The 27,851-nt window shown below is 32.9% G+C and overlaps 3 protein-coding genes across 7 annotated transcripts; 2 read left to right on the top strand and 1 right to left on the bottom strand.

Annotated features, from left to right (window-relative positions):
* The first annotated feature begins 254 nt into the window (after positions 1 to 254).
* On the top strand, positions 255 to 5,108 carry LOC129290670 (putative UDP-glucuronate:xylan alpha-glucuronosyltransferase 4). Its single transcript, XM_054927534.1, has 2 exons — positions 255 to 1,146; positions 3,803 to 5,108. Exons 1-2 carry the CDS (start codon positions 390 to 392, stop codon positions 4,765 to 4,767), a joined length of 1,722 nt encoding a protein of 573 aa, XP_054783509.1. The 5' UTR covers positions 255 to 389; the 3' UTR covers positions 4,768 to 5,108.
* Positions 5,109 to 14,235: 9,127 nt separating this feature from the next.
* LOC129295024 (mannosylglycoprotein endo-beta-mannosidase-like) lies at positions 14,236 to 20,476 on the top strand. Of its 3 annotated transcripts, XM_054933514.1 has the most exons (11): positions 14,236 to 14,513; positions 14,757 to 14,895; positions 15,194 to 15,421; positions 15,563 to 15,621; positions 16,004 to 16,052; positions 16,543 to 16,773; positions 17,259 to 17,428; positions 17,551 to 17,755; positions 18,287 to 18,958; positions 19,066 to 19,293; positions 19,506 to 20,476. In XM_054933514.1, exons 1-11 carry the CDS (start codon positions 14,356 to 14,358, stop codon positions 20,310 to 20,312), a joined length of 2,946 nt encoding a protein of 981 aa, XP_054789489.1. In that variant the 5' UTR covers positions 14,236 to 14,355; the 3' UTR covers positions 20,313 to 20,476. The 3 variants fall into 3 exon arrangements, with proteins under 3 accessions (XP_054789489.1, XP_054789483.1, XP_054789494.1); XM_054933508.1 differs by having other exon boundaries at positions 15,194 to 15,621; XM_054933519.1 differs by having other exon boundaries at positions 14,371 to 14,513; positions 14,757 to 14,887; positions 15,194 to 15,621.
* Positions 20,477 to 20,906: 430 nt separating this feature from the next.
* On the bottom strand, positions 20,907 to 26,742 carry LOC129295046 (uncharacterized). Of its 3 annotated transcripts, XM_054933527.1 has the most exons (9): positions 26,341 to 26,733; positions 25,611 to 25,698; positions 24,636 to 24,749; positions 24,209 to 24,291; positions 23,880 to 23,994; positions 23,385 to 23,476; positions 21,968 to 22,033; positions 21,457 to 21,550; positions 20,907 to 21,180 (listed from the first exon to the last, which is right to left on the bottom strand). In XM_054933527.1, exons 1-9 carry the CDS (start codon positions 26,604 to 26,606, stop codon positions 21,073 to 21,075), a joined length of 1,026 nt encoding a protein of 341 aa, XP_054789502.1. In that variant the 5' UTR covers positions 26,607 to 26,733; the 3' UTR covers positions 20,907 to 21,072. The 3 variants fall into 3 exon arrangements, with proteins under 3 accessions (XP_054789502.1, XP_054789509.1, XP_054789515.1); XM_054933534.1 differs by lacking the exons at positions 20,907 to 21,180; positions 21,457 to 21,550 and adding an exon at positions 21,557 to 21,888 and having other exon boundaries at positions 26,341 to 26,742; XM_054933540.1 differs by lacking the exons at positions 20,907 to 21,180; positions 21,457 to 21,550 and adding an exon at positions 21,557 to 21,882 and having other exon boundaries at positions 26,341 to 26,742.
* Positions 26,743 to 27,851: the final 1,109 nt, after the last annotated feature.

Below are 27,851 nucleotides of genomic sequence, written 5' to 3'. Positions count from 1 at the left end.
AGACATTTTATGTTATCTGAATGCATATATGGGTGGCATGATACTTGACTCAGCTTGTCTGTTTTGGCCTATGCATCTTTGTGATTTGTCTTCCCTTCGTACTCTATTTTCACTCCTGCAACACTATCTTCCTCTGCAAGTAAAGTCATCTCTCACGCCGATCCCGTTCCGAAATCTCCGCGCGCGCGCGTAGACCTCAACGTGCCGCCATGCAAAATGTCTTTTATGAAAACCCATTAAGTATTTGTAAGAATGCGCAATCTCGCATCATCAGAGCCGTCTCTCCAATATTCATCTTACTTAGAAATTAAAAAGAGACCCTCTTCTCATATATGAAACCCTCAATCACACGCAGCAGTTGCAGTAGGAATTAGTTCATCAACTCTCACATGGCTTCTTCCAAGTCTTCCTCCTCACCTGCTCATCCGTCTTCTATGCAAATACCTTTTCTTATCTGTCTTCTTCTCATCTCTCTGCTCCTCCTTCTCTCTTCCCACTCACTTAAGCCCCAGAAATCCCCACCTCCTAAATTCACCTATCGCCTGCTTCGTCACGAAGAACAAGAAATCGCAGAACCTCCGGCTTGGTTCGATTTCATAGCAAGACATCTAAAGACCGACAGGATCAGGGTAGGTCTCGTTAACATCAATCAAAAACTCGACGCTAGCTTATTACAACACCTGCCTCCGCGAGTAGAGACAGTGCCTGTCAATTTTGATCGTGTTGATGAGAATTTGAAATGGAAAGACTTTTTTCCAGAGTGGATTGATGAAGATCAGAAACGGGGCCCACCGAGGTGCCCGAGAATGCCGATGCCGGTGACTCGCCGGGATCTAAATGTGGTGGTGGCCAGGGTTCCGTGCGGGAGGGAGGATGAAGGAGTCAGGGACGTGTCTAGGTTACAGGTGAACTTGGTGGTGGCGAATCTGACGGTGGAGAGTGGGTGGTTGAATGTTGACTCTCATCGAACGGTGTATGTTGTGTTCGTTGGGAGATGTAGTCCCATGATTGAGATCTTCAGATGCGATGATCTGGTAACGCATGAAGGCGAGTATTGGGTGTATAAGCCTCAGTTAACCAGGCTCAGGAAGCTAACGCTTATGCCTGTAGGTTCATGCCAGATTGCTCCCAATTTTGTAGAAACAGGTATGTTTCTGGTTCTCTTTTGATTAGAATCACGTTTTTCAAGTTTTGTTCCTTTTATCTGTCTTTGCCAGTAGGAAGGATGATCGACGGATTATATTATATATTAATGACTAAAATGTGTGAAATTTCCTTAATTTTGAACCTGTTGCATATAAACCCTCACCTTTAAAAGTTTAAAATTAACTTCCTTAATTTTTAATTTTATTTTACAAAACTCCTTATTATTAATTATATTTTTTATGAGGATTAAAATTTGATTCAACTAAAAAAATATTATTAAACAAAAATATTATATTGAATAACTATTTATAATAAATTTTTCATATCTTTTGAATAATTAAGGCATTGATAATAACCCAAGTAAATGTTATTATCATCATATAAAATTTTAAATATTTACTTTTATATTATTTTTTATATTTTTTTGTTATCAATGGTTATATTTTTCTAATATTAAAAGATAAATTAATCTAGCATGGTAATATTTAAAATTTTAAATATTTTAGCTATATGTATTATATTAATCTAATATGAAATATAAATAAAAATTTATTTTTTAAAATAATAAAATCATGCACCATTGATAACAGAAAAACATAAATAAAACTAATATAAACATACATGTTTAAAATTTTATACAATGATAATAATTTTTTTAAATTAATGCCTCAACTATCTAAAAAATATAAGAAATTTATTATAAATAGTCATACAATATACTCTCTATTAAAAAATGTAAGATATTTTTAATCAAATTTTACCCCTCAATAAAGTAGTTACCTACTTTCAAACTAACACCATTTTTTATACTTGGTCTTATTAAATACCTTACAATAAAATATAAAGTTATTATCAATAATGATACTTTTGAAAAAAATGTAATTATTATGCCTCAAAAAATTAAAAATATCTTACATTTTTAAACGGAGAAAGTAATATTTTTTTTAATAAAATGTTTTAGCTAAACATGTTAATTCTCATGGAAAAACAACATAATTAACAATAGAAAGTTTTGAGAAATAAAATTAAAAGTTAATAAGGTTAATTTTAAATTTTTAAAGTGAGGGAGTTATATGTAACTGTCTCAAAATTTAAAATTTTTTTATGCATTTTAACCTATATTAATTATGAGATATAAAATCATATCTCCATTTGACTTTGGCGGATAAGGTCCTATCAATTATATTAAATCAAGGGGAAAATATTAATAAAGATTCCTCAATTAGATTTATTGTAAATCAAAGGCCTTAAATTTTTAAAATTTTATTGCAATTCAAGAGTTTTGATTTAATATTAAATTTTTAAAAAATAATAAATTTTTTCTTGCTTATATTGATATCAGAACGGTCCTACTTCATTTATTCATTTCTCTGAAATGAAATTAAGTAAAAGTAAAACAATGAACAAGTGAAATAAAATAATAAATAATAGTTTGTAAGTAAATAAATAATATATAATATAGAAATTAGTAAGTTGTCTTAAGATATTTTAAATATTTAGAATGAGGTCAAGTGAAGTAGAGTAATAAATAACATTTTGTAAGTAAATGAATAAATAAAATAGGGTAATAAACAAATAAAGTAAGATAGTTCTGATATTAATTTGAATGAGGAACAATTTTATTATTTTTCTAAAAGAATTAATATACATCAAATGAGAATCCTTGAATTATAGTAATATTTTAAAAGTTTAGAGGTTTGATTTAAAATAAATCTGGTCAATGTCGTATAATTTATTGATATTTTTCCTAAATCAAATAAATTGATCACAGAGAAGATTATATATATATATATATATATATAAATTAAATATTTAACGCATTAATCATGGCACTGCCAGGAAGGTGTATTTATTGCAAACGTCGACCATTTTCTACTTGATTCAGCCTCGCGTTCGTCATTTTCTGGATTACGTTGCGTAGCTGTTTTGGTCAACATTCTTCATTAACATTCAAAGCAAACTATTGGTGATGGAGAACAGTCAACATACAATGCTCCAGCTAATTTCAATCCATGCGTTTCTTCCAGTAATACTCAACCTAATAAAGTACTATCACCGTCCTTCAAATTGTATGGTGCGAGCTGGTCGGACATATTTTTTCCGATATACTTATGCTCCTCCCATTACTTATACTCAACCTAATATGGGACATTTTTAGAAGACATGTTTAGTCTTATAAAAACACCCAAAGAAGCAATTATTACCGCTTTTCTGTATTGTCCTTTTTTAATGTTAGTACTCGCTCGTTTTCTCATTAAAATGGGTTTAAATAAGGGCACAGTTGTTTTTGGGACAAAATTAATGAGTTAGTAGTCTCTCATTAGTTCCAATAAGAAGTCTAGAAATGCTTTATGAAAATGATAGTGAGAGAGTAAATTTCTAATTATATAACACAATATATTGTTGCCAATGCATAATAGTACCTTCAAAAAAAAAAAAAAGAACCCTTGAGTGTACGGATTTATACATTGCAGCTGAGTTTGGATGGTTTAAATTAGACATTATTTGTATATTGCAACAGAGGTAAATAGTGAATTCCAGTTCACCTTACAAAAAATGTAGCTGCTTTCTTTCTTTCACCCTTATTCTTCTCCACAGGACCAAAGATTATATTGAGAGGTTTTGTTGCTCAAACGCATGTGTGGTTCTGCTGCAGGTAAAGAGCTAAGGGGGCATTATATGTCACAATCAGCCCAATTGAAGAACAACAACTCTACCACGCGGGCCCCGAGAGTAGCCTACGCCACAATCCTTCACTCTTCAGAAGCTTACGTTTGTGGCGCAATAGCTTTAGCCCAAAGCATCCTTCACACCCTTAAACACTATCCCCTCAAGCCCAGCGCAGACTTAATCCTCCTTGCTGATAAATCCATCAGTCCCAAATCCACAAGAGGCCTTCAAGCCGCAGGCTGGAAGATCAAGCGCATCAAACGCATCCTCAGCCCCTTCGCCAAAAAGAATTCATACAACCGATGGAATTACAGTAAGCTGCAACTGTGGAAACTCACACAGTACGACAAAGTCATATTCATTGATTCCGATCTCCTGGTCCTGAAGAACATCCTCGACTTCTCCGCTTACCCTCAGCTCTCAGCCGCACCAAATGATTTCTCGTTTTTCAATTCTGGGTTGATGATAATTGAACCATCCCAGTGCTTGTTCGACGAGATGATGAAGAAAAGATTCGAAGTGGAGTCGTACAACGGAGGCGATCAGGGCTTTCTGAACGAGATATTCACGTGGTGGCATAGATTGCCTTCGAAGCTGAATCACCTGAAGTTTCACGAACGTCGAGGGAACAAGGATGCAGAGAAGGAGACGGAACTGGAGGGTGTTTATGCTATACATTATCTGGGATTGAAGCCGTGGATGTGTTATAAAGATTATGATTGCAACTGGGACCTGAAGGATCACCGTGTGTTTGCGAGTGACTTCGCCAACAGGAAGTGGTGGCAGGTTTATGAAAAGATGCCCAAGGATCTGCAATCTTACTGTGGGCTGACCAAGAAGATGGACGAGAGATTGATGATGTGGAGGAGCAGAGCCAGGAACTCCAGTCTGGACAGTGGCCATTGGAAGATTAAGATTAAGGATCCCAGGAGGAAGCATTTTGTAGGATGAGGGTTGAGGCCGATCCTGCCTACATTTCTGCCTTTGCCGTTCTTCTTCGTTGATTATAATATAGTGCCGTTCTTTTTGGCATCATCTTATGCCACGGCAAGCTTCGGTAAGGAAAGTACCAATTCCCCAGATTTTCTTTTCTTTATTATTAATGAATATATATATATATATATATATATATATATATGAGACACAGGTATTTTTGATTTATATGACTTCTCACCCTGACTAACGGAAAATTATGTTGGACCTCTTGTCCAAGATCCATTATTTCTTCGCTTATCAATCTTTGTTCCGTACCACGTGAAGGGTGGAATATGATAAATGGTTTGACGTCAATCTAATACAATGACGACCTAGAATATACACGAGTTTTGTGCTTCCTTTCAAGTCAGAAGTAAATGGACTGTCAATTTTTCATAAATAATATAATTTTTTTACAAATTTATATTGTGTATATAATTGATAAATGGAGGAAGCAAGCTCTGGCAACAACTAAAAAATATTGCCTCTAAAATATTGAAAGCAATATGTACATAATTTAAATATAAGAACAGAATTGTAATGGTGCTAACACAAATACAAGAGTAGTGTAAACAAATCTCATTTTCTTTTAATTATAGATATAACATATAGAATAAAAACTAGATTTCACATACTCCCTTCATTCAAAAACATAAGACATTTTTTGAAGAGTTAAATGTTAAAAAATATAAGATATTTTTAGTTTTTTGAGGTATAATAATTACCTTTTCTCAAAAGTATCCCTATCGATAATGACTTTATATTTATTGTAAAATATTTAATAAAGATAAATATGAAAAAATAGGATTAGTTTGAAAGTAGATAACTACTTTATTGGGGTGAGATTCGGTTAAAAATACCTTATATTTTTAAACGGTGGGAGCATGTCTTTTATGTTTTATATTATTTTCATAATTATAATATTATCACGAAATCAAGACCTTTTAAGTTTGACCACACAAAGTTTAAATATCTACAAATAAAATTATTTGTTCCTATAAATTTAATTGATTAGTTGGTAATCGATTGATGATTACATCTCTGCATTCGATGTTCATCACTTGAATTATGCGTATGTGACAAATAGGAACTTTGGCCAACTACAGCAGCTCATTTGATGAAATTGTTTGCAAACTCAACCTAAGACAAGACTATTTAGTATAAACTTGTCTTGAGGGCTTATAAGAAAAGTTTGTTGAGCCCTTTAGACTATTAAAGCCCATCATACTGCAAAATGCTATATGCCAAGCTCATTTACTAAAATTTCACATCCAAGAGTTTCGTGAAAAATTTAACCTATAAGGTCTCCCTTACTAATATCTAATTAACTCCATATTCAAGGTAATCATGGTATTATCTCAAATAGGATTATTGAGTTTGTAAAATTATACAATAGCATCCCAAGTTTTTTTTTAATTTAATACTCTTGAAAATATTTTTACAAGTTGAAAATCAGAGTTTCATTAGTATGCGAAAGTATAGGAATCCAAAAAAAAAAATCAAACCATTTGCATAAAAATTGTAAACAGTGAAACATTATAGAAAACAGGCATGCGTCGCGGCTTGTATGCCCCTTGTGCCATGCATTGTAGCGTATTGCATAATTTTGACAGCAATATTGTTGTCATTTAACAACATCAAAGTTAAACTTTTGACGCGCCCCATTTTTCATTTGACATTTGATTGATGTGATTTAGGTGTTTATAAAAAGCTTTTTCCTAACTCTAACTAATGTCATTGATTTCACAACCATAACATTTGCCAATCAAAAAGTTAGACACTCATTTCAAAACTCACTCTTTTTTAATCTTATTACACAACTTGGGTGTCAATTCACATTGCAAGTGCTGAGAGCCTAATTTACCACCTAGACTACACTCAATGGACCATAACAAACCTATACAATACACCATATCTCGTAAATAACATATATAACATATTTTAAATGCTCAACCCTTTAATTTTAAAATAGAAAGGGGAGCCTCCATAGTATTAATCATTTATTAATCATCATCAATCACATATACACAACTATTATTATCATATACACAGTATATCTACACTAGTATTTTAGCCCTGTTTAATACGTCACAATTATCATATACACAACTTAAGGTTTAAAATACACAATTTAACATTGAACAATACACAGTGCATGTAAGCACACATGAAAACTCCTAGTCGGCAACATTATCATTAATTATACACATATACTACTCAAAATAAATGAGGCCTACAATTTTAGGATAGAAATCTTAAGCCTCAGGCAGTTTTTCTCAATCTTAACCTGATGAGCTAGCTCCTATAATATTAAAGAGAAAGGGATAAGTGCAATTACTTAGTAACAAAAGTTCATTTAACTTATATTAATGCATGTCAATCGATTTAACCACAAGTGGCAAAGATATCATTTTCAAATCATTTAACATATTCAAGGAAACCGTTCACATTTCTCTTTCATAATAGCATATACTCATGAGATAATGACTCGGTAACATAATTTCATATGGATAAAAGACTAATCACAAGATTTTCATCACTAAGGTTGTAAAACAGACAACTATGTGCCCTTTTATCATTATACACATGATCATACTTTTCTTGTATCTTCATTGTGCCTTTAACATGAAACCATAAGCTATAACACATTGAAATGGTCTATAAAATGAGACTACCCTAACCATTCATGTGTGAGGGGCTACTCAGCCAAGGTCGCCTACCTTGTTCATGGGTCACAATTTCTCCTAAATCTCACATTACGGGATGTCATTTTTCCTAAACTAACTTCATCATCAAATAAGTAAAAAACTAGTTAGGTTCGAGTCTCTTGTTGAACTAATGGAACAGTCTCTTATTAAAAAAGTGAGACAATAAATACAAATAAATTCAGGCAAACCATTGAGCTATAATAGTAACCTTATCACATGGGTTTTAATTCCCTATTTCTCTTCTAAGGCAAACTCTCACCTCTCATGATCATGTAATGCATAATATTGTAACATTTTAGGGCATACCGTTACTCAAATACAGGCATGGAAATATTTCATATATTAACATGTCAACTTATTTCATTGTACTCTACACTTTCTCAATTCACAATTGATCATAGAACTTCACATCTCACATAGTCATTGAACTTTACATAACACACAATCATTGAACTCCATTTACATGCAATCATTGAACTTCTTATAATACACAATCATTAGACCCCCTTCACATGCAATAATCATTGAACTACTTATAATGCCACACTTGTATTTCAATAATTTCACATATCTCAATTATAATATTTAAATCAATAAATCAATTAACACACAAAAATACAAGAAAAATTTTTTCCTGATTACCTCAAACATTTAAGAGGTTAAATGTTAATCCATCAATTACTTACTCTCAAAGCTTTCACAAAGCTTGAATGATACAAATAGGTAGTTGATCTATAATAAATCATGAAATAATTTTCAAGATCCTCTTTTAGGATAATTTCCAACACTTAGTTCAACACTCTTAAGATTCATTCTCCTCAATTCTAAAGGTATTTATAGGATTTATTAACTTATTCTAACTTTTTTTAACTTCATTGAACTTCCAACTAGCCATTAATAAAGCCATATTGTCCCAACCACCTCATTTATGGTAAAATTTTAAGTATTTATTACCCCATAACTATCAAAATTCACAACACCATAAATTATATGTTTAGAACTTAAATAGCTTTCACTAATTCTATTTAAGTCAATGAATTTAAACTCATAGCATCTATGAATCAAAAATCATCTTTTTCAACTAAACTTTAACTTCTAAGTTCAAGAAAAATGGAAGAGGAAGAGAGATGCAATCTCAGGAAACTTACATCTAGTGTTCAGGAGCCTCAAAATACTCTCAATACTTCCAAATCCTAAGCCCTAGCAGAGGTTTCCACGAGCTTCTTGCTCCCTTTTTTGTTTCTTATATGTTTTCGGGACTTATTTTTATAGATTTGTCACCATGCGCTGCGATGCATGTACCACACCCCGTAGCATGTGTTACAAAGGTGTTCCTGCCTTGTGGTGGCCTATGCATCACAACATCCTGTCAATGTGCTACAGCATGTAACACAGAGCCCTTTCTTTTTATTTTTCTTAATTTTTGATGCCTGGGTGGCTCGATTTAGTTTCAGACTCAATCCTTGGGTTGAAATTATGACCTAAAACACTCGTTAGCTCTCTATAACTACACACCACATTAATTTTTGCTTAATTAACTTCACTTATTCAACTAATTAAAGGTTAAATTTTTTAGAATGTTACACGCTCGATAAAGGTACATGGGAAAAGTTGTACTGGTTTGGACTTGACAACTCTTCTCCTAGCATTTTGCACTCATCAAAAAAAGAAAAGGAGGAGAAAATAGTAGCCGGAGGTAATGGGTCTCATTTTTTAAAGGGTGTGACTGAACATCTACTTGAATCTCCCTCATTTTCATTGGCAAGGGGGTTTAGTTCTTGCAAATCTTCAATGGAAGGGTCTTCTTCTTCAAATCCTAATTCAAAAATCTTAAAGAAATTAAACCAAGAGGAGGTTGATGATCTTCGATCAAAGAACCTCCATTTTTATGGCCATAAACCATCCTTTAGATGTAATAGATTGTTCACCAAATCGACCAATATAGACTCCACTTATTGAGTTTCAAACTAACAGTTTAGAAGAAACTGTAGGTACTGAGCAAGGATTAGGAAAACAATGACAAAAAATCACAAAGTTCATATGCGAGTTTGTTTGTACTATTTTTTTCAATGATTGTTTTTGTCATTGGGTTCAGATTGTCAATCATTGGGGTCAAGAGCTTTTCAAGGGGAGGGCATTAATATGCAAACAATAAACAAATAAAGATTAAATAACTTTAGTTTTTTGGGGAGTTAGTTGTTAATATCTATATAAGATCCAATATAAGTCAGGTATTATGTTTAATTGAATACCCATAAATATTTTCAATTTCTTTATCTCTCTCCTATTTTAATCCTTCATCTCTCTATTTCTTGTTCCCCTCTCTTTCTCTCTTGTCTTTTATATTTCTTTTCTATTTTCCTCTATTTCTAATTTGTTTCTCACACCGCGTACTTATCACTTGTGAGGATTAGCATCGTGTGCTCATCAAACATGGCTCAACTTGGGCCTTTTATTTTACTCTAAAATCATCCATGCCATTTATTTAAATTAATTTTTAAATATTTTTAATATTATATCTATTAATGTAAAAATTATAAAAAATTTTAATATTGAATCTGAACTATTCATAGCATATCTAAATGATCTATTTGTAAATTTTATAATTTTTAATATTAAATTCGATTATTTAAATTATATCTAAATTTTTATAGTACCTCTGAATAGTCAAATTATAAAATTATAAAAAAATTTATTAAACTTGATCATTCATATTAAATCTGTACTGATCAGATTGGTGATAAACAAATTTATTAATTTCTTTTATATTTTTACAAATTTTTATTTTAATAAATGTAAAATAAAAATAAAAATTTTTTAAGTTTGGATGATTTAGGTCTCAGTAGAGGTGATAAGTACTACGATGGTTATTCCCTAACGAGCATTGAAGATAATTTAAATTTAATATTAAATTTTTTTATAATTTTTATATTAATAGATACAATATTAAAAATATTTAAAAAATAAATTAAGGTATATTTTTAATCCTTAAACTTTATATAAAATTTTAATTTAATTTTTTAATTTTGTGAAGTACCTTTTTAATTTTTTATCTCTAATATTATCAATTTCAAATGATTATTTTTTATGTCAATCATTGTTATTTTAAAAAATTAAATTTAATATATTAATATTTAAAAATATTTTTTTAATATTTAAAATTTTAGTATAAAAATTTATTAAAATAAAATTAATAGTGTTAGAGTCAAAAGATTAAAAAATATTTTATAAAATTAATAAATTAAAATGAAATGATGTGCAAAATTAAATAATTTAATGCATATTTTAATTTAAGAACTAATTTAAATAAATGGCATATACTATTTGAAAATGATGCAGAAGGTCCAAATTGAGTCCCGTGAGGGCGCTCATCACCCGAATAAGGACGCGTTGACGTGATTGATTTCAATCAGGGGAGCATGAACGGCGGTCCCATGGACAAGTCGCACGTACATCAAAAAACACTTGTCCTAGAACAGTAGAACTAGAGGGAACATAAATGATGGATCCAACGGGGCGGAGCTCATCTCTTATTTCTTTCTTGTTTTTTTTTTTTATAATACTCTTCTCTTAGTTTTCAACTATTTTTTTATTTTAATTTTACTAGCAACTTTTTATTTTGAAGGGATTTTCAGAGTCTATTAGCAGTGTGTTTAGATAAGGGAAAAAACTAATTTTTTTCTTCCAAAATTAATTTTTTTAACAAATTGTCCAAACAGTCAAAATAAGATAAAAATTAATTTTTGCATATTACATGCGTTTTTTCGTAAGTTGATGGAATCCCAAAAGTTAATCAAAAAATGTTGGAGAAAATTACAAAAAAAGCCCACAAGAAAATTATAAATAAATCATATGATTTAATAAAAATAAAATTAAACTCTTTTTTTTAACTTAATAAAATTTAAATTTTATATCCTCAAAAAAATTAATTTTTTATATTTAAGAATTAAATTATATAGTAATTTATATAATTAAAATTGATTCTGATTAAATTATCCAAATATTTTTAATTCTGTTAAAATTAATTTTAAAAAAATAATATACAAACATATTGCGTCATAACATAATCAATTATGATTAAAATTTATTACTTAATTAATTATTTTTATAATCTATTATATCCAACTGAAATTCAAACGGACCCTAACTTGTTAAAAAATCACGTGGTCATCCTTTTTTCGTGAAAGAAAGTCTTTGCTTTGTTCTTCATTGGATCTGCAGGTTTTCAACAAGCGAGAGGATTTCGCTTCACTCGATCTCCATTGCTTGCGTCAGTTTGATATTCTTCCAGTTACAAGATAGTTATTGAGATTATTTTACTATAAACGCATATTTTGACTTTAGCTAGATAGGTTATCCTCGGTCAATTTCAAAGTTATTTCAAACCATGACTAATGCGAGGCGTTTTGTCAAGCGTTCTTTTTTTTAAATTTTTATTTTATTGTTCATTTTCTTGGCTTATCTTTTTTTAAAAATATTTTTATGTATATGTGGTATTGTGATAGGATTTAGCAACGGCGGAGCCACTTGTACGATGGGTATATGCTTAGAGATGAGTATCAATTGGTTCAGTACCAAAACATATAAAACTAATCAATTGAACAGTATCAAAAATATAAACAGAACAAACATTTTGATTTGATTCGTTAATTCAATTTTGTACTTTATGTTGGGTTGCTTTGACTTGGGCTAAATTTTTTTTTATCAAAACAATAAAATTGGACATGTAAAGTGATAATAGCCCATCCTAATGAAGAGTCATTGTTTCAGCTGATCAGATTATATTTTTATTTTTATTTAAGTATAAAATTAAAAAGAATAAAATAAAATAATTAATAAATTAAATATAATTTATAAATTAATAAATTATATATACGATAATTCAGTTGGTTTGATCTATTCAATTATAAATCTTATCAACTGAATCAAATTGATCTACCAATTTTTTTTTTCAAAAACACTAAATGAAATTAAAAAATTAAATAAATTGAATTAAATAACAAAAATTTAATTTGATTTGATTTTTAATTTTAGTTCGGTTTTACTCATTCCTAAATATGCCCTCCTAGCCAGGAAAAAAAATAATAGTGAACAAGTTTTTATATTGCTTTTTCATATTTTATACCCAAACTTTTTTATATTTCAAATTTTAATCCTATTTGGATCTTAAATGATAATAAGTTAACTGTTCAATTATTAGTTAACTTTCTAATTATTATTATTTTTCCATTATTTATATATATTTAAATAAATTTTTTTCCTCGTCCCATGGTCTTGACTCCTTGACTGAACTTTAGCTCAATTCTTTGACAAAAAGGATTTTACTGACTACATAAGAGAATACAAAGGTCGTCTACACTGAACTAAGTAAATATATATATATATATATATATATAAATCATTACTGCTACGATATTGTATTCCAAATGCAATAGTCTTCCACTGTTCCTTCCAAAACAGCCCACTAGCACTTCGATCTTTGATACATAAGTGCAGAAGCCTCTTGACATCCAAAGTTCCAAACGTACAATTATTATTATTTTTTCATTCCCCAACGTACAATTATTTGATGACGAGGAATCTGATTCTTCCCTACCACGTTTCTTTTGCGGTTTTTTAACGATTAATAATTATCTAGTGACCAAGAGTGGGTATGGTGCGAGATCCAAGATGGTGAGTAACATTTTTTACTTGTTTATTAACAATATATTTTACTATGAATTTTACTAGTCTATGGCGTGTGTATTAGTGTTAGTTTGGCAATATATATATACACACATACACATAGATATATGTTGGCATCAGTATCAGTAATACAACGTTATCATATAAAATATAAAATTTATGAACTGTTCACGAGTTTATATCATGAACTATTCTTATTTAGGTTAAAAAATATTCTTAATTTCTATTTATTTTCACTTCAATTTTATGTATAAAAAAGGAAAATCAGTTCTATTCAGTATAATTAATAATAAAAAAAGACTTACTAACTATAATATAATATAACAATAAAATAACAACATTAAGATTAATATATAATAAGTCTAATATAATTGAAATTATAACTATAAATAAAAAAATATTAATTAAAAATAAAATGGTGAAAATAATGTGTTTGTGATATATTATATAATATATATATATATATATATATATATAAGCCAACTTGTTGGGTTTGAAGATTAAGCCCTAAAAAAATAGGCTTGATCTATTTAACTAAATAAGATAAATTAAAAGTTTGAGTTTAATTTGAGCCTATTTAGCAAGTAAATTAAGTTAGCTCTAAAATAGATCAAGTTTTTAGTCCATGTTAAGAGTTTGGCATATTCTTACCCTTACTTGTGAGTGATCAATTATGTGGAGTAGGACATGTATGTGATTATGTCTATAAAATATACTACATCTGTCATTGTCTCAAATTATAAGATATTTTTAAAAAATATTCAACATCTTAAAATAGAAGATATTTTAATAAAAATAAAATTTTATTAATGATACTTTTTTAATATTACCCTTCATATATAAATTTTTAATATTTTTTATTATTGAAGTATTAAATGATTGTTATTTTTAAAAATTTATATTTTTATTTTAAAAAAATAAAATAATAAATTTTGTTTAAAAATATTTTATAATTTGAGAATACATCTTGAAAATGTAAATAACTGTCACATCCTTTCCGTGACTTTCCTCTCCTGTCGGTGTTTCCCTCTTCGGTTAAGTACACGAGACACACTCGAGAGAGCAGCTCAGCAGCACAAGGAAACTGGGCAGGACGTCTTGGACCGTTAGTTTCCTCGCGACCGATCAGTTTCTCGTTTCTGTGATCTAGGGTTTCCTTGCAAACGCAAACATGACGCCACTTACGGCGGAGACCGGGAAGACCACCATCGATTCGGGCTGGCTTGCCGCCAGGTCCACGGAGGTCCAATTCACTGGCACTCAGCTCACCACCACTCATCCTCCCACTGGACCCACTTCACCATGGATGGAAGCCGTCGTGCCTGGAACGTAATTACTCCTTCCCTCTTCAGTGGCCCAAGTAGACCTGGACTGCACATTTTACTCTCTGTTTTTGAATCCTTAATCTCTTCTTTGATGCTCTGAGGCTTAGAGATTTCAATTTTTTACATACTCGGACTGGTTCCGTTTTTATGGATACATTATGCGATAAGAGTTTGTATAAATGTCAGTTGCTGGTGTTTTTATCTCCTTTAACTGTAATTTTGCTGATTAAGTGACTTCAACTGACAGCGTTCTCTCGACCTTGGTGAAGAACAAAATCGTGCCCGATCCTTTTTATGGACTTGAAAATGAAGCAATCATGGATATTGCTGATACTGGAAGAGAGCATTACACATTCTGGTTCTTTACACAATTTCAGTGTAAGCTGGTAGGAAATTTTCTTTCCGACATTATACAATTGTTGGCATCGAAGCGACACAATTCCGTTTAGTTTCGCTTTTCACATCTGGCTTATAGTCTGTTATTTTCTTTGTATTGGTGAACTATGCCTTTTTCAAACCCAAAAGAGAACATGATGCTAAGAAGCCCATGGAATTGATGGTCAACTTATAGACAGAAAGACATCTAATACTTAAACTTGATCCTTTGTACAAATGGTGGTTTCTGATTTGAAAATAGTTTCGTCAAGGTTTGATGGACATAACCAATTTGTTGATCCTTTGCAGTCAGCCAATCAGCACTGTGATCTGAACTTCCGTGGAGTCAATTACTCTGCTGATGTATTTATAAACGGCCACCAAATGGTTCTTCCAAAAGGAATGTTTCGTAGGCATTCCCTTGATGTCACTGATATTCTGCATCCTGATGGCAGTAACCTGCTTGCTGTGCTTGTTCACCCTCCAGATCATCCTGGAAAAATACCCCCTGAGGGGGGACAAGGTGGAGATCATGAGGTTATGACGAAATTCATGAACAATAGTTTTTTCTTTCTCTTTTGGTTTTATGTTAAGAAAAATTATCTTCTTAATATTCTTATGGTTAAAGCATTCACTTATCAGTTCTCTTACTTGATAACTTTGCAAGTCACTTTTCAGATAGGAAAAGATGTGGCTACACAGTATGTCGAAGGTTGGGACTGGATGGCTCCAATAAGGTGCCATTGTTATTACTTTTAGGATAAATATTTTATGGTTTGTTTTTTGCTCTGGATAAGGTACTTCTTTTTATTGAAGCTTTGCTGGTTTAAAAGTCTTGTTATTCTTCTCTCTTATGACTGGATGGTGTTGGACTTGTAGAACTACCATTGTGGCAACAATCTTCTAATCATATTTATATTTAGAAAGATTCAATCCATGAATTTCTTCCTTTTTTTGGTGATTGATTGATCACAATGTTGTTTCATTGAGCACTAGCTGTGGTAGAAGGCATTTGTATAAAAAATATAGTTGATCTAATTGGAATTGGATCCTGTGTCCAAGATTTATATAAATAAATACAGAGGCTATTTCTGATGCGAGTATTTATTTTGATGACAGAGATAGGAATACTGGGATATGGGATGAAGTGTCCATTTCAGTTACTGGGGTGAGTTACGTGTGAAATGCCTTAATTCCTACCAACCTACCCAAGTATTTTGGTTTCTTTGTTCTTTCCTCATGCACATAAGGTTTGTTGTTGGCACCCATATTAAATCCTTTCTTCTTTTTAGTGATGATTAAATCTACACACTTCTACAATTTCATATGCTTATTTATGAAATTTTTTTCTGAGAATCATTTTAGATGTAATTTGTGGTGAAATATGGCTGAACCTTCCAGATCCAAAACCAGCTGAGATGTTTTTGTAGGATATATATATATATATATTGATGAGTTACTGAGATGAATGGAAAACAAAACCAGCTTGTCGTAGAGACATGAACTCAAATCAGAAATGCCCTATTGGTTTGTTCTGCTCAGTCAGTCTGAAAATTAAATCATCCAATTTTTTAGTTGATATCTTCATCATTGATTGTTTCGTTTCTTCTTTCAGCCATTTGGCTAGGATCATTTCAATATCTGTATCTTTGTTGCAGCCAGTAAAAATAATTGATCCGCACTTGGTGTCATCATTTTTTGACAATTATAAGAGAGTATATCTGCATGCCACAGTTGAGTTGAAAAACAAGAGTGCGTGGACTGCTGAGTGTTCTCTTAATATCCAAGTCACGACAGATGTTGAGGAGAACATTTACTTAGTAGAGCATCTTCAAACTCAGCATGTCTCAGTTCCTGCTAAATCAAGGTTACAATATACATTTCCTCAGGTTGGTTATACCATCTATTCTACTAGCACAAAAAAACCGTTAATCTACTGTCAACTTTGTCAATAATTCTGGGAACCTTGATCAACAAATTGGGTATTCTGAATATGATTTTTCAATCTATAACCTTACTGTTTATCTGTATAGTGGTAGCTTTTGTTTCTACTTTTCTGTATGATCTGTCTCATTTGACCTGTTATGAGCACATGTATTGTGAGCCGGTGGCCTTTGGTGTGTCAATTGTCAACAGTAATAGGTTTGAAAGACCTTGAAGTAGAAGAATATGGCACAAACAATAAATTATCTCAACTTCTCAAGTGATTGTCCCAATAGCTTCTGTTCAAAATAAATCAATGAACTCGTCTGTTGTTGGATTGGATAATCTTCAAGCATCCTTTTGCCATACTCCTGTTCTGCTGCATGGATTAAGATTCCAAGTTTCAAAGTTTCTATTGAAGTTGTCATGGTCTGAAACTGTGAATTGGCAGCTTTTCTTCTACAAGCCCAATTTATGGTGGCCCAATGGAATGGGGAAACAATCTTTGTACAATGTTGCTATTGACATTAATGTTAAAGGATATGGAGAATCTGATTCATGGAGACATCATTTTGGATTCCGCAAAATTGAGAGTCATATTGATAGTGCTTCTGGTGGGAGGTATGGTTCTCATTTTTCTTTCTGATGGTATCGTTTTCGTTTTTATAGTTAATTCTTGTAGAATCACTTCAAGCTTCGAATATTTTCCTCATGTGTTATGATGCGCATGTCTCACCTTATAGGTTGTTCAAAGTCAATGGAGAACCAATTTTTATCAGAGGAGGTAACTGGATATTATCAGATGGGCTACTAAGGCTTTCAAAGAAGCGGTATAATACAGATATCAAGTTTCATGCAGACATGAACTTCAACATGATTCGTTGTTGGGGTGGTGGTCTGGCTGAAAGGCCAGAATTTTATGATTATTGTGACTATTATGGCATTCTGGTATGCTTTATTCACCCTATTCTTCTTCAACTGCTCTTTAGTCCTTTTGCTTTGTTATATTTTCAGAATGGATTTATTCTTTGATCTTTTCTGTTATGAGCTTGTCAGAGTTGTTTGCGTTTGATTTCTGTATGTAATTGTGCATTGTTATTATCTCAATCTCAATGACTCCCTTATTGCAATAAGTAAGTGTGTGTAAATAGTTCTGCTTTCATGGATTTTTTCTTTTCTTTTCTTTTTTTCTGGGGTGGGGTTGGGTGAGTACATGGGAGGTTGATTTTTCTTCCATTTTTACTGACAAAAATTTAGTTCATTATTTGTGTATATTGACCTAAAAATTATTGTCATTAGGTTTGGTATGGCAATATGTTATAATATAGGAGTGTGCGTTTATTTTCTGAGAGCACTTTCTGAGGTGCTCTTGTAGCCGTGGTTCAATCACCTTGTTAAGGTTCGTTAGGTAGATACAAAGATATATTAGTGACATTGGGGTTTCAAAATTTGATCGTACTGCTGATTTAAATCTTGTAGGTCTGGCAAGAGTTCTGGATTACTGGGGACGTTGATGGACGAGGTGTTCCAGTTTCAAATCCAAATGGCCCACTAGACCATGACCTTTTCCTGTTCTGTGCAAGAGACACTGTCAAGCTCTTAAGAAATCATCCTAGTCTTGCCCTCTGGGTAGGAGGAAATGAACAAATACCACCAAATGATATAAATACTGCTCTGAAAAATGACCTGAGGCTTCATCCTTTTTTTGAGAGTGTAAATGAAAATGTCAAACCCGTGGAAAACTCATCCCTGATGTTGAGAGATCCTAGCCAGTATCTTGATGGTACACGTATTTATATCCCTGGCTCATTATGGGATGGGTTTGCTGAGGGAAATGGAAGCTTCTCGGATGGCCCTTATGGAATTCAAAATCCTGAGGACTTTTTCAAAAGTGATTTTTACCATTACGGATTCAATCCGGAGGTTGGTAGTGTAGGAATGCCAGTTGCAGCTACTATTCGAGCTACAATGCCCCCAGAAGGATGGCAGATACCAGTCTTTAGGAAGCTTCCTGATGGTTACGTAGAAGAAGTTCCAAATCCCATATGGGAATACCATAAATACATTCCTTATTCAAATCCATCCTCCAAGGTTCATGATCAGATTCTACTTTATGGCACCCCAAAAGATCTTGATGATTTTTGCGTGAAGGTAAAAAATTATTTAATCCAGGCTTGGTGTATTTTTCATTCTCCTGTATTTTGTATTTTCTGGTGAAATCGATGTTTACTGTTCACTTTAATGTTATAATATCTCAGGCTCAACTTGTCAACTACATTCAATATAGAGCTCTTCTAGAGGGATGGACTTCTCGCATGTGGGGCAAATACACAGGTGTATTGATTTGGAAGACACAAAATCCATGGACGGGTCTTAGAGGCCAGTTCTATGACCATCTACTTGACCAAAATGCAGGATTTTACAGCTGTCGATGTGCTGCAGAGCCAGTTCATGTACAGCTCAATCTGGATACTTTTGTCATAGAGGTATGGTTTGTCTATTCAAGTTCTATTTTGTACGAGCAAGCAATAACAGGACAATAAATGTCCTTGACTGAAGGTAAATATCAGGATGGGAAGCTAAAATCAACAAGAGAGAGATATTAAATTATGACACATACGACAGGATCGAGTTATGAATACAATGGTGTATTTGCTATATAAAGTTTTGTAACATTTCATCTTCCTGCCCTAAACAGGTTGTTAATACTACATCAGAAGAACTGTTTGATGTGTCTATTGAAGCCTCAGTATGGGATCTCGAAGGGACATGTCCATACTACAAAGTTCATGAAGCTCCCCCGGTGCCACCCAAAAAAGTCATGCCCATTGTTGAGATGAAGTATCCGAAGAGCAAAAATCCAAAGCCAGTCTATTTTCTTCTTCTTAAACTCTACAACAAGTCAGATTATAGAATTTTATCTCGAAACTTTTATTGGCTGCATCTTCACGGTGGAGATTACAAGCTGCTAGAACCATATAAGAGGAGGAAAATACCTCTCAAGATAACATCGAAGGTTTTTATTAAAGGGTCTACTTATGAGATTCAAATGCATGTGCAGAACACATCTAAAACACCGGACTCTAGAGCCCTATCCTTAAGGCACAGTTCATCAGCTAGTCAAGGAGGTGTTGGCTTCCTCATGGAGTCACTGGAAATTGTAAAAGGACGGAGTGGAAAAGAACAGGAAGTTGGTTTGTTTAAGACAATATACAGACGTCTTGCTGGGAAAAGTGATGATGGATTGAGGGTCACTGAAGTGAAGGGGCATGATGTAGGAGTTGCTTTCTTCCTTCATTTTTCAGTTCATGCTTCCAAGAGGGAGTATAGAGAAGGGGAAGACACTAGAATTCTTCCAGTTCATTACTCAGATAACTACTTTTCACTGGTGCCAGGGGAGGCCGTGCCTATTAGAATATCTTTTGAGGTCCCTCCGAGCGTCACTCCTCGAGTCACTCTGAATGGTTGGAATTACCATGGACAAACCATCCATGAAATTATATAGGTCTGTTACACGCAATATTGTGACACGATCAGCTGTTTGTCAATACAAATGTGTTGGGAATTCATGTTTTTACATTCTCGTGCCTCCGGAGGGAAGGAATCATGTTGCAGAATTCCCGTCAGGTTTTGCTTTTTTACACTGAATCCAAACTCCTCAGTCGAATATCTTATAGTGATTGCAGCTGGCGGATTAGCGAGAAATTAAAAAGGAAAAAAAGAAAAACAAAATCCAGCAACTTTGCTAGTGATGGCAGTACTTGCCAATACTTCTCATTGGTAAGTATTGTAATATTATTTTTTAATTGAAAATATTTTAAATTTTAATTTTGATTCGTGTCGATACTTTTTTATAACGAATCGATATTTCAAGATTTTTTTTATGAAATTAAGTTTTATTAATGATTTTCATATTAATTTTTTATTTCTATTTTTCATAATTTTTTTAAAATTAAAGATTAAAATCTCTTAAAAAATAAGTTTCTTTTGTTTTCAAAATTAAATATTTCTTTTATTTTCTAATATATTTTACTGTTTACTTTTAACCGTTGAAGGTAAAAATATGCAACTGAGGTGCGGTTTAGTGAGAAGAGCGATCTGAAGTCAGGAGAAAGTATGTCACGTATTTTTTTTTTAATAAATATTTGCCACGTATTATTACGTGTGAAAAACTATAACGTATTACAGCTTATGCCACGCGCTTTAAAATTTTTCACAAAAGAAATTGAAAAATGCAAAGGCAAAAAAGAGGAGGAAATGTCCTCTCATGAAACAGCCTTCATAAATCGATTTATTGAGGAGATGAGGGTTGCCGCTTTGTCTAGCAAACTTCGGCCTTGCAATGACTCCCCTTCTGCACCGCCAAATATCATCTGCCACATGAAGGTGAAATCGCCCATCACAAAAAAATTGGATTTGGATCATCAAAATGGTTTTAGGGAAATGAAGTGACAAAGGACAAATTCTATTTTCTTCCTTGAGGCTCAGGCTGGTTCCGGGTGTTTTCATTATGATTAATTTAATCATAGTTTTCAGCATTTGTTGTTGATTGGCAAATTCAATAACTACCTCAATTAAAAACAGCAGGGTAGGCCGAATGATTTTCTATCCATAATCTGGCAAGATAATCTATAAATGAAGCTACTAACCTCGAGTTCTTCAGCATCAGGACGGCTAATGAACTCCTTGGCGAGCAAATATCTGTTGGGCCTATCCTTATCATCGTAGAACACTTTCCATACTCTAAGTGCAATCAACAATACGATAATCAAACAACAGACCATAAATGGATTGAATTTGACCTTGGAAAAAACGAGTGAAGATTATTTGCCAAGCCAGTATTTGACCACAAGCGTGAATTTCTTATCTCATTTTTCCAGGAAAACAGCGAATCCTATAAAGTAAATCATGCTGGTGCTCTCAACATCTAGAAACTACATCAGTATCCAATCACCCCGCCCCCGGTGACCTTTTTTTTTTTTTTTTGGGGGGGGGGGAGTGGGTAAACCAATCATCCGCTTTTTAAGGAAAAGTGAAATGAGATTTGGTCTTCATCTCTCATGGATGCAAATAATCTGAAACTGGAAGTTATGAAGATAAAAAAATGCAATATCATTTCAGGTACAGTAGTCCTTGTGGGAGGGGAATAGAAGACCTTACCCTGGATAGCACCTGAAGACTGCACCGGATGGCAGAGGTCGCATGGAATAAACAGTCGTGAACGTGCTGTACAACAAATGACAATTGTTTAGCAGTCTGATGCGATCAGAGTAACTCAATTCTTGAAAAAGGAACTGAACACATACAGATAATTACTGGCTTGAAGATAAGCTTCAGGCTTTATTCAATGCCATTTAAGATTTTTAGTTACCGAGAAGGCGACTAACAAAATGTAAGGTTGGGGCCTGAATGAAGGACTCAGAACAAAAACATTGAGGGTAAATTAGCTTTTCCCAGAGAATCTAGCATGGGTCACCTACAAGTAGGATAAGCGTTCATGGCTCAAGAACAGTGTACTTTGTTAGAGTTTTTATACATATATATACATGCTCAAATATGTAGCATCCCCTTATATTTTGAAATCCTACATTTTTCTCCTTTAAAATTAAAGAATGCCCTACATTAACTTTGTAAGAGGCCAAAGATAAATTACAAACACACCTATTTTGATTAAACTATCCTTATATCCATTAATATAGCGTAGAAAGTATTAAATAAATAAATAAATATATATATATCTAAACAGTACAAAAATAGTTAACTTTTTAAATTTAGAACAACTTAATTCTACGGTTTCTGAAATAATAAATAACAACAAAATTTTAAAATTATAGTAATTCATTTTTAATAAAAAATTCAATATTAATCTTGAGATATATTGGTGATATTTTAACTTCTGTGCAACTTGTGTATATTTTCAAATTTTTCATAATACAAGGGAAGATCATAATTTAGGGATTTTGCAGTGGAGTGGAGTGAGGAATAATTTATGGGAGAATTACAAGTAGTCCCAAATAAAATAAAAAAAATTAATTATCTTCTCAGTCTCATTTACAAGTCAAATTTTTTCATTTGCAAGTCAAACTTCTGTATTTACAAGTAGTTAGAACCTATGAGTAATTAATTTTCTCATTTGGGTATTTGTATGTAATTCTCCCATAATTTATATCCCCACATTTATCATAGTAGGAACCTTGAAAAAGGGAGGGGAGGGAGGGAAGATTGAAGATAGGATGGACTAAAAGTGAAGCCACAGACTTTAGCCTCTAAAGACAATAACAAAGCAAAAACAAGGCTGGTAAAGGTTTAGAACAACTACCAAAGCCAGTCGTTATACAGAACCTATATTTCCGATACTAAAGGGGAGAAAATTAAGTTAGACAACTCAAGAAGAAAATTTTCCATCCGAATTACATGGATCGTAACAAACTTTTGACAACTCAAGGAGAACACACTTTTATAACTCTGATAACAGATGGCATCATTATTTCCAACTGCCAGTTGAAATATAGAATAAACAAAATATGAAATGATTTAAATATCAATACCTTTTATATACAAAAAAACGAAATCACACCTTAAAAAGTAGCGTCTTAACTTCCGAACATTTACTCCAACCCCAACATCCTCACTAATCAAGCGTGGATTCCACATGATGAGAGGCCTTGGCTGCAAATATACACAAAGTTTGTAATGCAAACTAATATATACAAATTTCTAAAATTAATGCCTATTGCTGAAACGGCATTGCCGGGTGATGCTGTCCTGCAGACTATGGTGGTTTGCTAGAATGACACATGGTGTGAGAAATACCAGGCATGCTGAATCCCTTGTTATTTAATGCCACCCATCATATCTGGTAAACTGATATAACTTGCAACCACCTAGAATTCTAATACAAAGAATAAAGTCAAGCATGAATTCAAGAAAATATCACGTTTTGCTTTCCCCATTAAACGTTAAAATGTATCACATTGATCAGTTGGAGGATGCTTAAGTTTTAGATATCATGATAGTTCCTGTTAAACAATGAGTGCATAGAAGATGGAAGAATCTGAGGCCAGGAATGTACTGGATCATTTGATAGATCAGATGCAATTCTCTCAACGTATTCTAACATTTGATAATCAGGAACGACCATGACAATGATCTCGTCTCCACTTTCTACAGGCCTTCGATCACTTAAGCTGGATTAACATAACAGAAAATTGTACATGATTTAACAGTAGTAGCCATTAATATACAGAATCACGAAATTAAATTGTGACATCATGGCCATTAAAGTTCTCAAGGGAAATGCTAAAACAAGGACCCATTGACAAAAAGTACACGCTGAGATCATGCTTCCATGGCACAGGAAGCAATTATATATGGAGAAATATTTAATGTGGCAGCAGTTACCTTGCAAATTTAAATGCAGCATCCTTCCACCGATATTTTAGAAGAGCAGCTGCACCAGCATCTGGAAATATGGCTTTGACACTCTAAAAATCAAACTAATGGAACTTAGCAAGCAAGTTAACAACTTATACAGGACATATGCATTAACATCAACATTGAAGAAACCTAAAGATTTCATTTCAAAGGCCCGTAAAGTAAAAAGTGCAGCAATAAATTTCATTTCGGAGTCTTCTTTTGACCCTTGAGAATTTTGTAAGGCTAATCATTTTCTCTCTCTTTTTTTTTTTGTGTGCGTGTGTTTTTGGTCTGTGATACAAATGGCAAAAGCACTTCAGTACTGGACCTTGATGTTTTATAGAAAAGCCAGGAGCCTGACAATCCTCTATATGTTGAAATGTTACAACTCGTAGCGACCCATCTGACTCACCTGACATTCTGTTCCTTTGATAAGTGTATCCAAGAAAATCCTTGACAATTCCCAGAGCTCCACCTGTGCCCCTTCATCATCTAAAAATTGCAGTTGGGGGATTAAAAGCTCAACCTGCAAAATGGTTAACATAAGACAGATGGACAGATACTCATTCACTCATACGTGCTTTCACATGCATGCAGGGATTTTTTTTTTTTTTTTTTTTTGAGGCAGGGTGGAGGGTCAAGAACCGAAAAATTATTCATTGATAAACTAAATCACATGCGAGACAACTTCTCTAGAATTATAATTTTGACATCAAATTGCCCACGCTTAAGCATTTTAGTTAACATAAAATGCAAAGTGATAGTACTGAAACAAGAAGAAAACAGTATCTGACTTTTGATCACCTTAAGTGGGTCAAATTTAGGAAGTACTTGATCTTAGAAAACAGCATGGTCAAGATGACTGGAATCTTAAATATGACTGCAGAATTGCATAGCATGTCCTTCACATAATGGTATCAAGTCACGTACCTAAATTCATCATAGGTGGATAAAGAAGCATGAATAATCAATCATTTGATTGCAATGTCTTACTTTCAGTCATCTTATAGACAAATTAAAACATAGGAATATCTGATGTTAACTTGGCTAAGACGGTTATACTCTTAATAAAAGATAGAAATATGAATATCTGATGTTAACTTGGCTAAGACGGTTATACTCTTAAGAAAACATAGAAGAATACCATTGCATGTCATCTACATAGTGGATTCAACTCATCCTAACTGAATTAATCGAAGATATCCTCCAATGACAGCAATGTTACTTTTTACCTAAATCGCAGTACAGACTTTGAATGGTTTCACATATAGTCCAAATTTTAAGTTTTCACACGTATATTTTGTGTCGAAAATAGGCCAGACAGCGCAAAGATGATGTGCGCGCGCGCGCACACATTGTCAACTAGATTATCAACTTGAGCGCATACTATGGCTCTCATTCCTCCTGAAGACACAAAAAGGGCAGTGGCCTGACTTGATTGCCGCACTGCACCCTCCAAGTCAGGAGGCAAGCAACTGAAAGAAAAAACAGGAGAGTCAATAGCTTTAGATACCTATTGAAATGTAGCTCAAGCCTCAGGAAAGACAAGGAGCGAAAGAATCATTGCATCAATTCTTATTATATAGCTGCAATAGATTGAGTCACTGTAATTTTTCGTAAAGGTGCACATATATCAGAAAGTGTAATATCGCATCTCGATAAACTTGGTGCCCATACGTAACAAATAGAGTGCAGTCATTGTCATCAGTCATGGACACAACATGCAAAACATATTAACGAATCAGAACAAGTGGTGGATTTCAAATCATGCAACCTCGATGAAATGATTATTCGGTTTCTGTAAGATACCCTAGAAAGCGCAACCCGGGAAAAAGTTTACGGAACAGCAAGCCGGCGATGAAACTATGGCTCAAAATTACAGAAATAATCAGAAATGGCGAAAAGGAAGTGTAATCGATAGAAGGTATCAGTGCCATCAAAATTACTTGAAAAGGCTTAGGCCAAAAGAAACGCAAAGCACAAAATCCTGAATATGGAGTTCTACGGATTATATATCTCTCATAACTGGTCTATGGCGGTAAACAACATAAATCCAAACCGAATACAATTTACAATGCTTACATTGAAATTTGTAAAGTAACTGAAGGAACCAATACCTGTCATCTTCCTCGTCCTCCTCAAAGTTTTCTAGTGCAGATGATGACGTTTCGACCTCTCGAACACTGTCTCGAGGAGGTTCGCCTTGGAACTTCTCAAACTTGGCACGAATTCTTGAGGTAGAGCAAGCACAATGATGGGAAATCGCATGGTATCCGCAAAAGATAGAGTTTGAGAAAGAAAGGGAACAGCCAGTGGCTGAAGTTGAAATTGGTATCGAGGGACGGTTGAAGAACAAGTTGCAGCTTGAACTCGAACAAGCCATCTTTTCCGATTGATGCTTACTGCTTCTCTCTTCCTAAGCCATGGATGATCCAATCCTTCCACTCAACCGGATGAGTGGCGGCGCTTGCCTTTCGGTTCTTTTTTTTTTTTTTTGCCCCCTTTTTGGGCCTGACCTCTTGGCTCATGTGCTAGTTCCTATTTGGCATATGGCAGTTGGCACGCCACACCATATTCTCGTTTATTTCCCTTCATTTACTTTTATTATGCTTGAATTTCTTTTATTATCTCTCTCTTGTCCATGGTTCTCTTAAACGCTTCTTTAAATGGGTTGATGATCATGTTCAATTATCACATTTATGCACGAAGAGAAGAGCCTTCAAAACAAAACTTTCTGCTACCCGCAAATCTTCATTCCACTGCGAGTTTGATATTCTTGTTCATGACATGCAGAAGCAGGGTATTTTATTATGTTGTCGCTTTTCCTTTTGAGAAATAATTTTTTATCCTTATAATTTTATAAAATTTTATTTTTAGTTTATATAATTTTTTCAGTATTTTTAACCAGCGATTTAAAACATTAAAAAAAAACTAAAACTATAAGGACCTGAAAAATAAATGTCATCCAATTTTTCTTAAATTATAGGGATTAAAAACTTTATAAAAAAAACTACAAGGATTAAAAGCCAAACCCAATAAAATTATAGGGATCAATGATTATATTTTTCCTTTCCTTTTAAAAAAAAATAAAAAGTGGTTTATAGCCTCCATATATTAAATATTAATATTTAAATAAATACAATTATTAGAGAAAAGTGCCATAAAATATTTCACTATCAAAATAATTACTAAAAATAACTTAAGAGAGATTTAGCATTGAAAACCTTTGCTGTCACTAATTATTGAGGGTTAAATCACAAAAATGTCCTTGTTGATTAAAAAAAAAAGGTGGAACGAGGTCTTTTGCTTTTAATATTTCACACAAGGTCCTTTGCTGTCAATATGTTACAAAGTCTTTTGTTATCAATAATTTCATGTCGACACTTAATACAAGATCTTTTAGTGTCAATATGTCAATTTGGAATAGTAGAAGCAAGGGTCTTCAATCATATGTAATAATTCTTTTGCTATATGCATTTAAACTTCAATTATATGCAAGTAAACTTTCATTTATTTGAATAACAACTTTTGATATTATAAAAATTCTTAACTTAGAAGCATTCTTGAATACTAAAAACAGGAGTCTTTAGTCATATATAATTATTGTTTTATTATACGCATTTAAAAT

The sequence above is a fragment of the Prosopis cineraria genome, unplaced genomic scaffold, assembly GCF_029017545.1.
Source record: "Prosopis cineraria cultivar Desert tree isolate PC_DT_omini unplaced genomic scaffold, ASM2901754v1 PC1, whole genome shotgun sequence".
NCBI classification, from domain to species: Eukaryota; Viridiplantae; Streptophyta; class Magnoliopsida; order Fabales; family Fabaceae; genus Prosopis; species Prosopis cineraria.
This window is presented reverse-complemented; position numbering and strand designations above follow the sequence as displayed.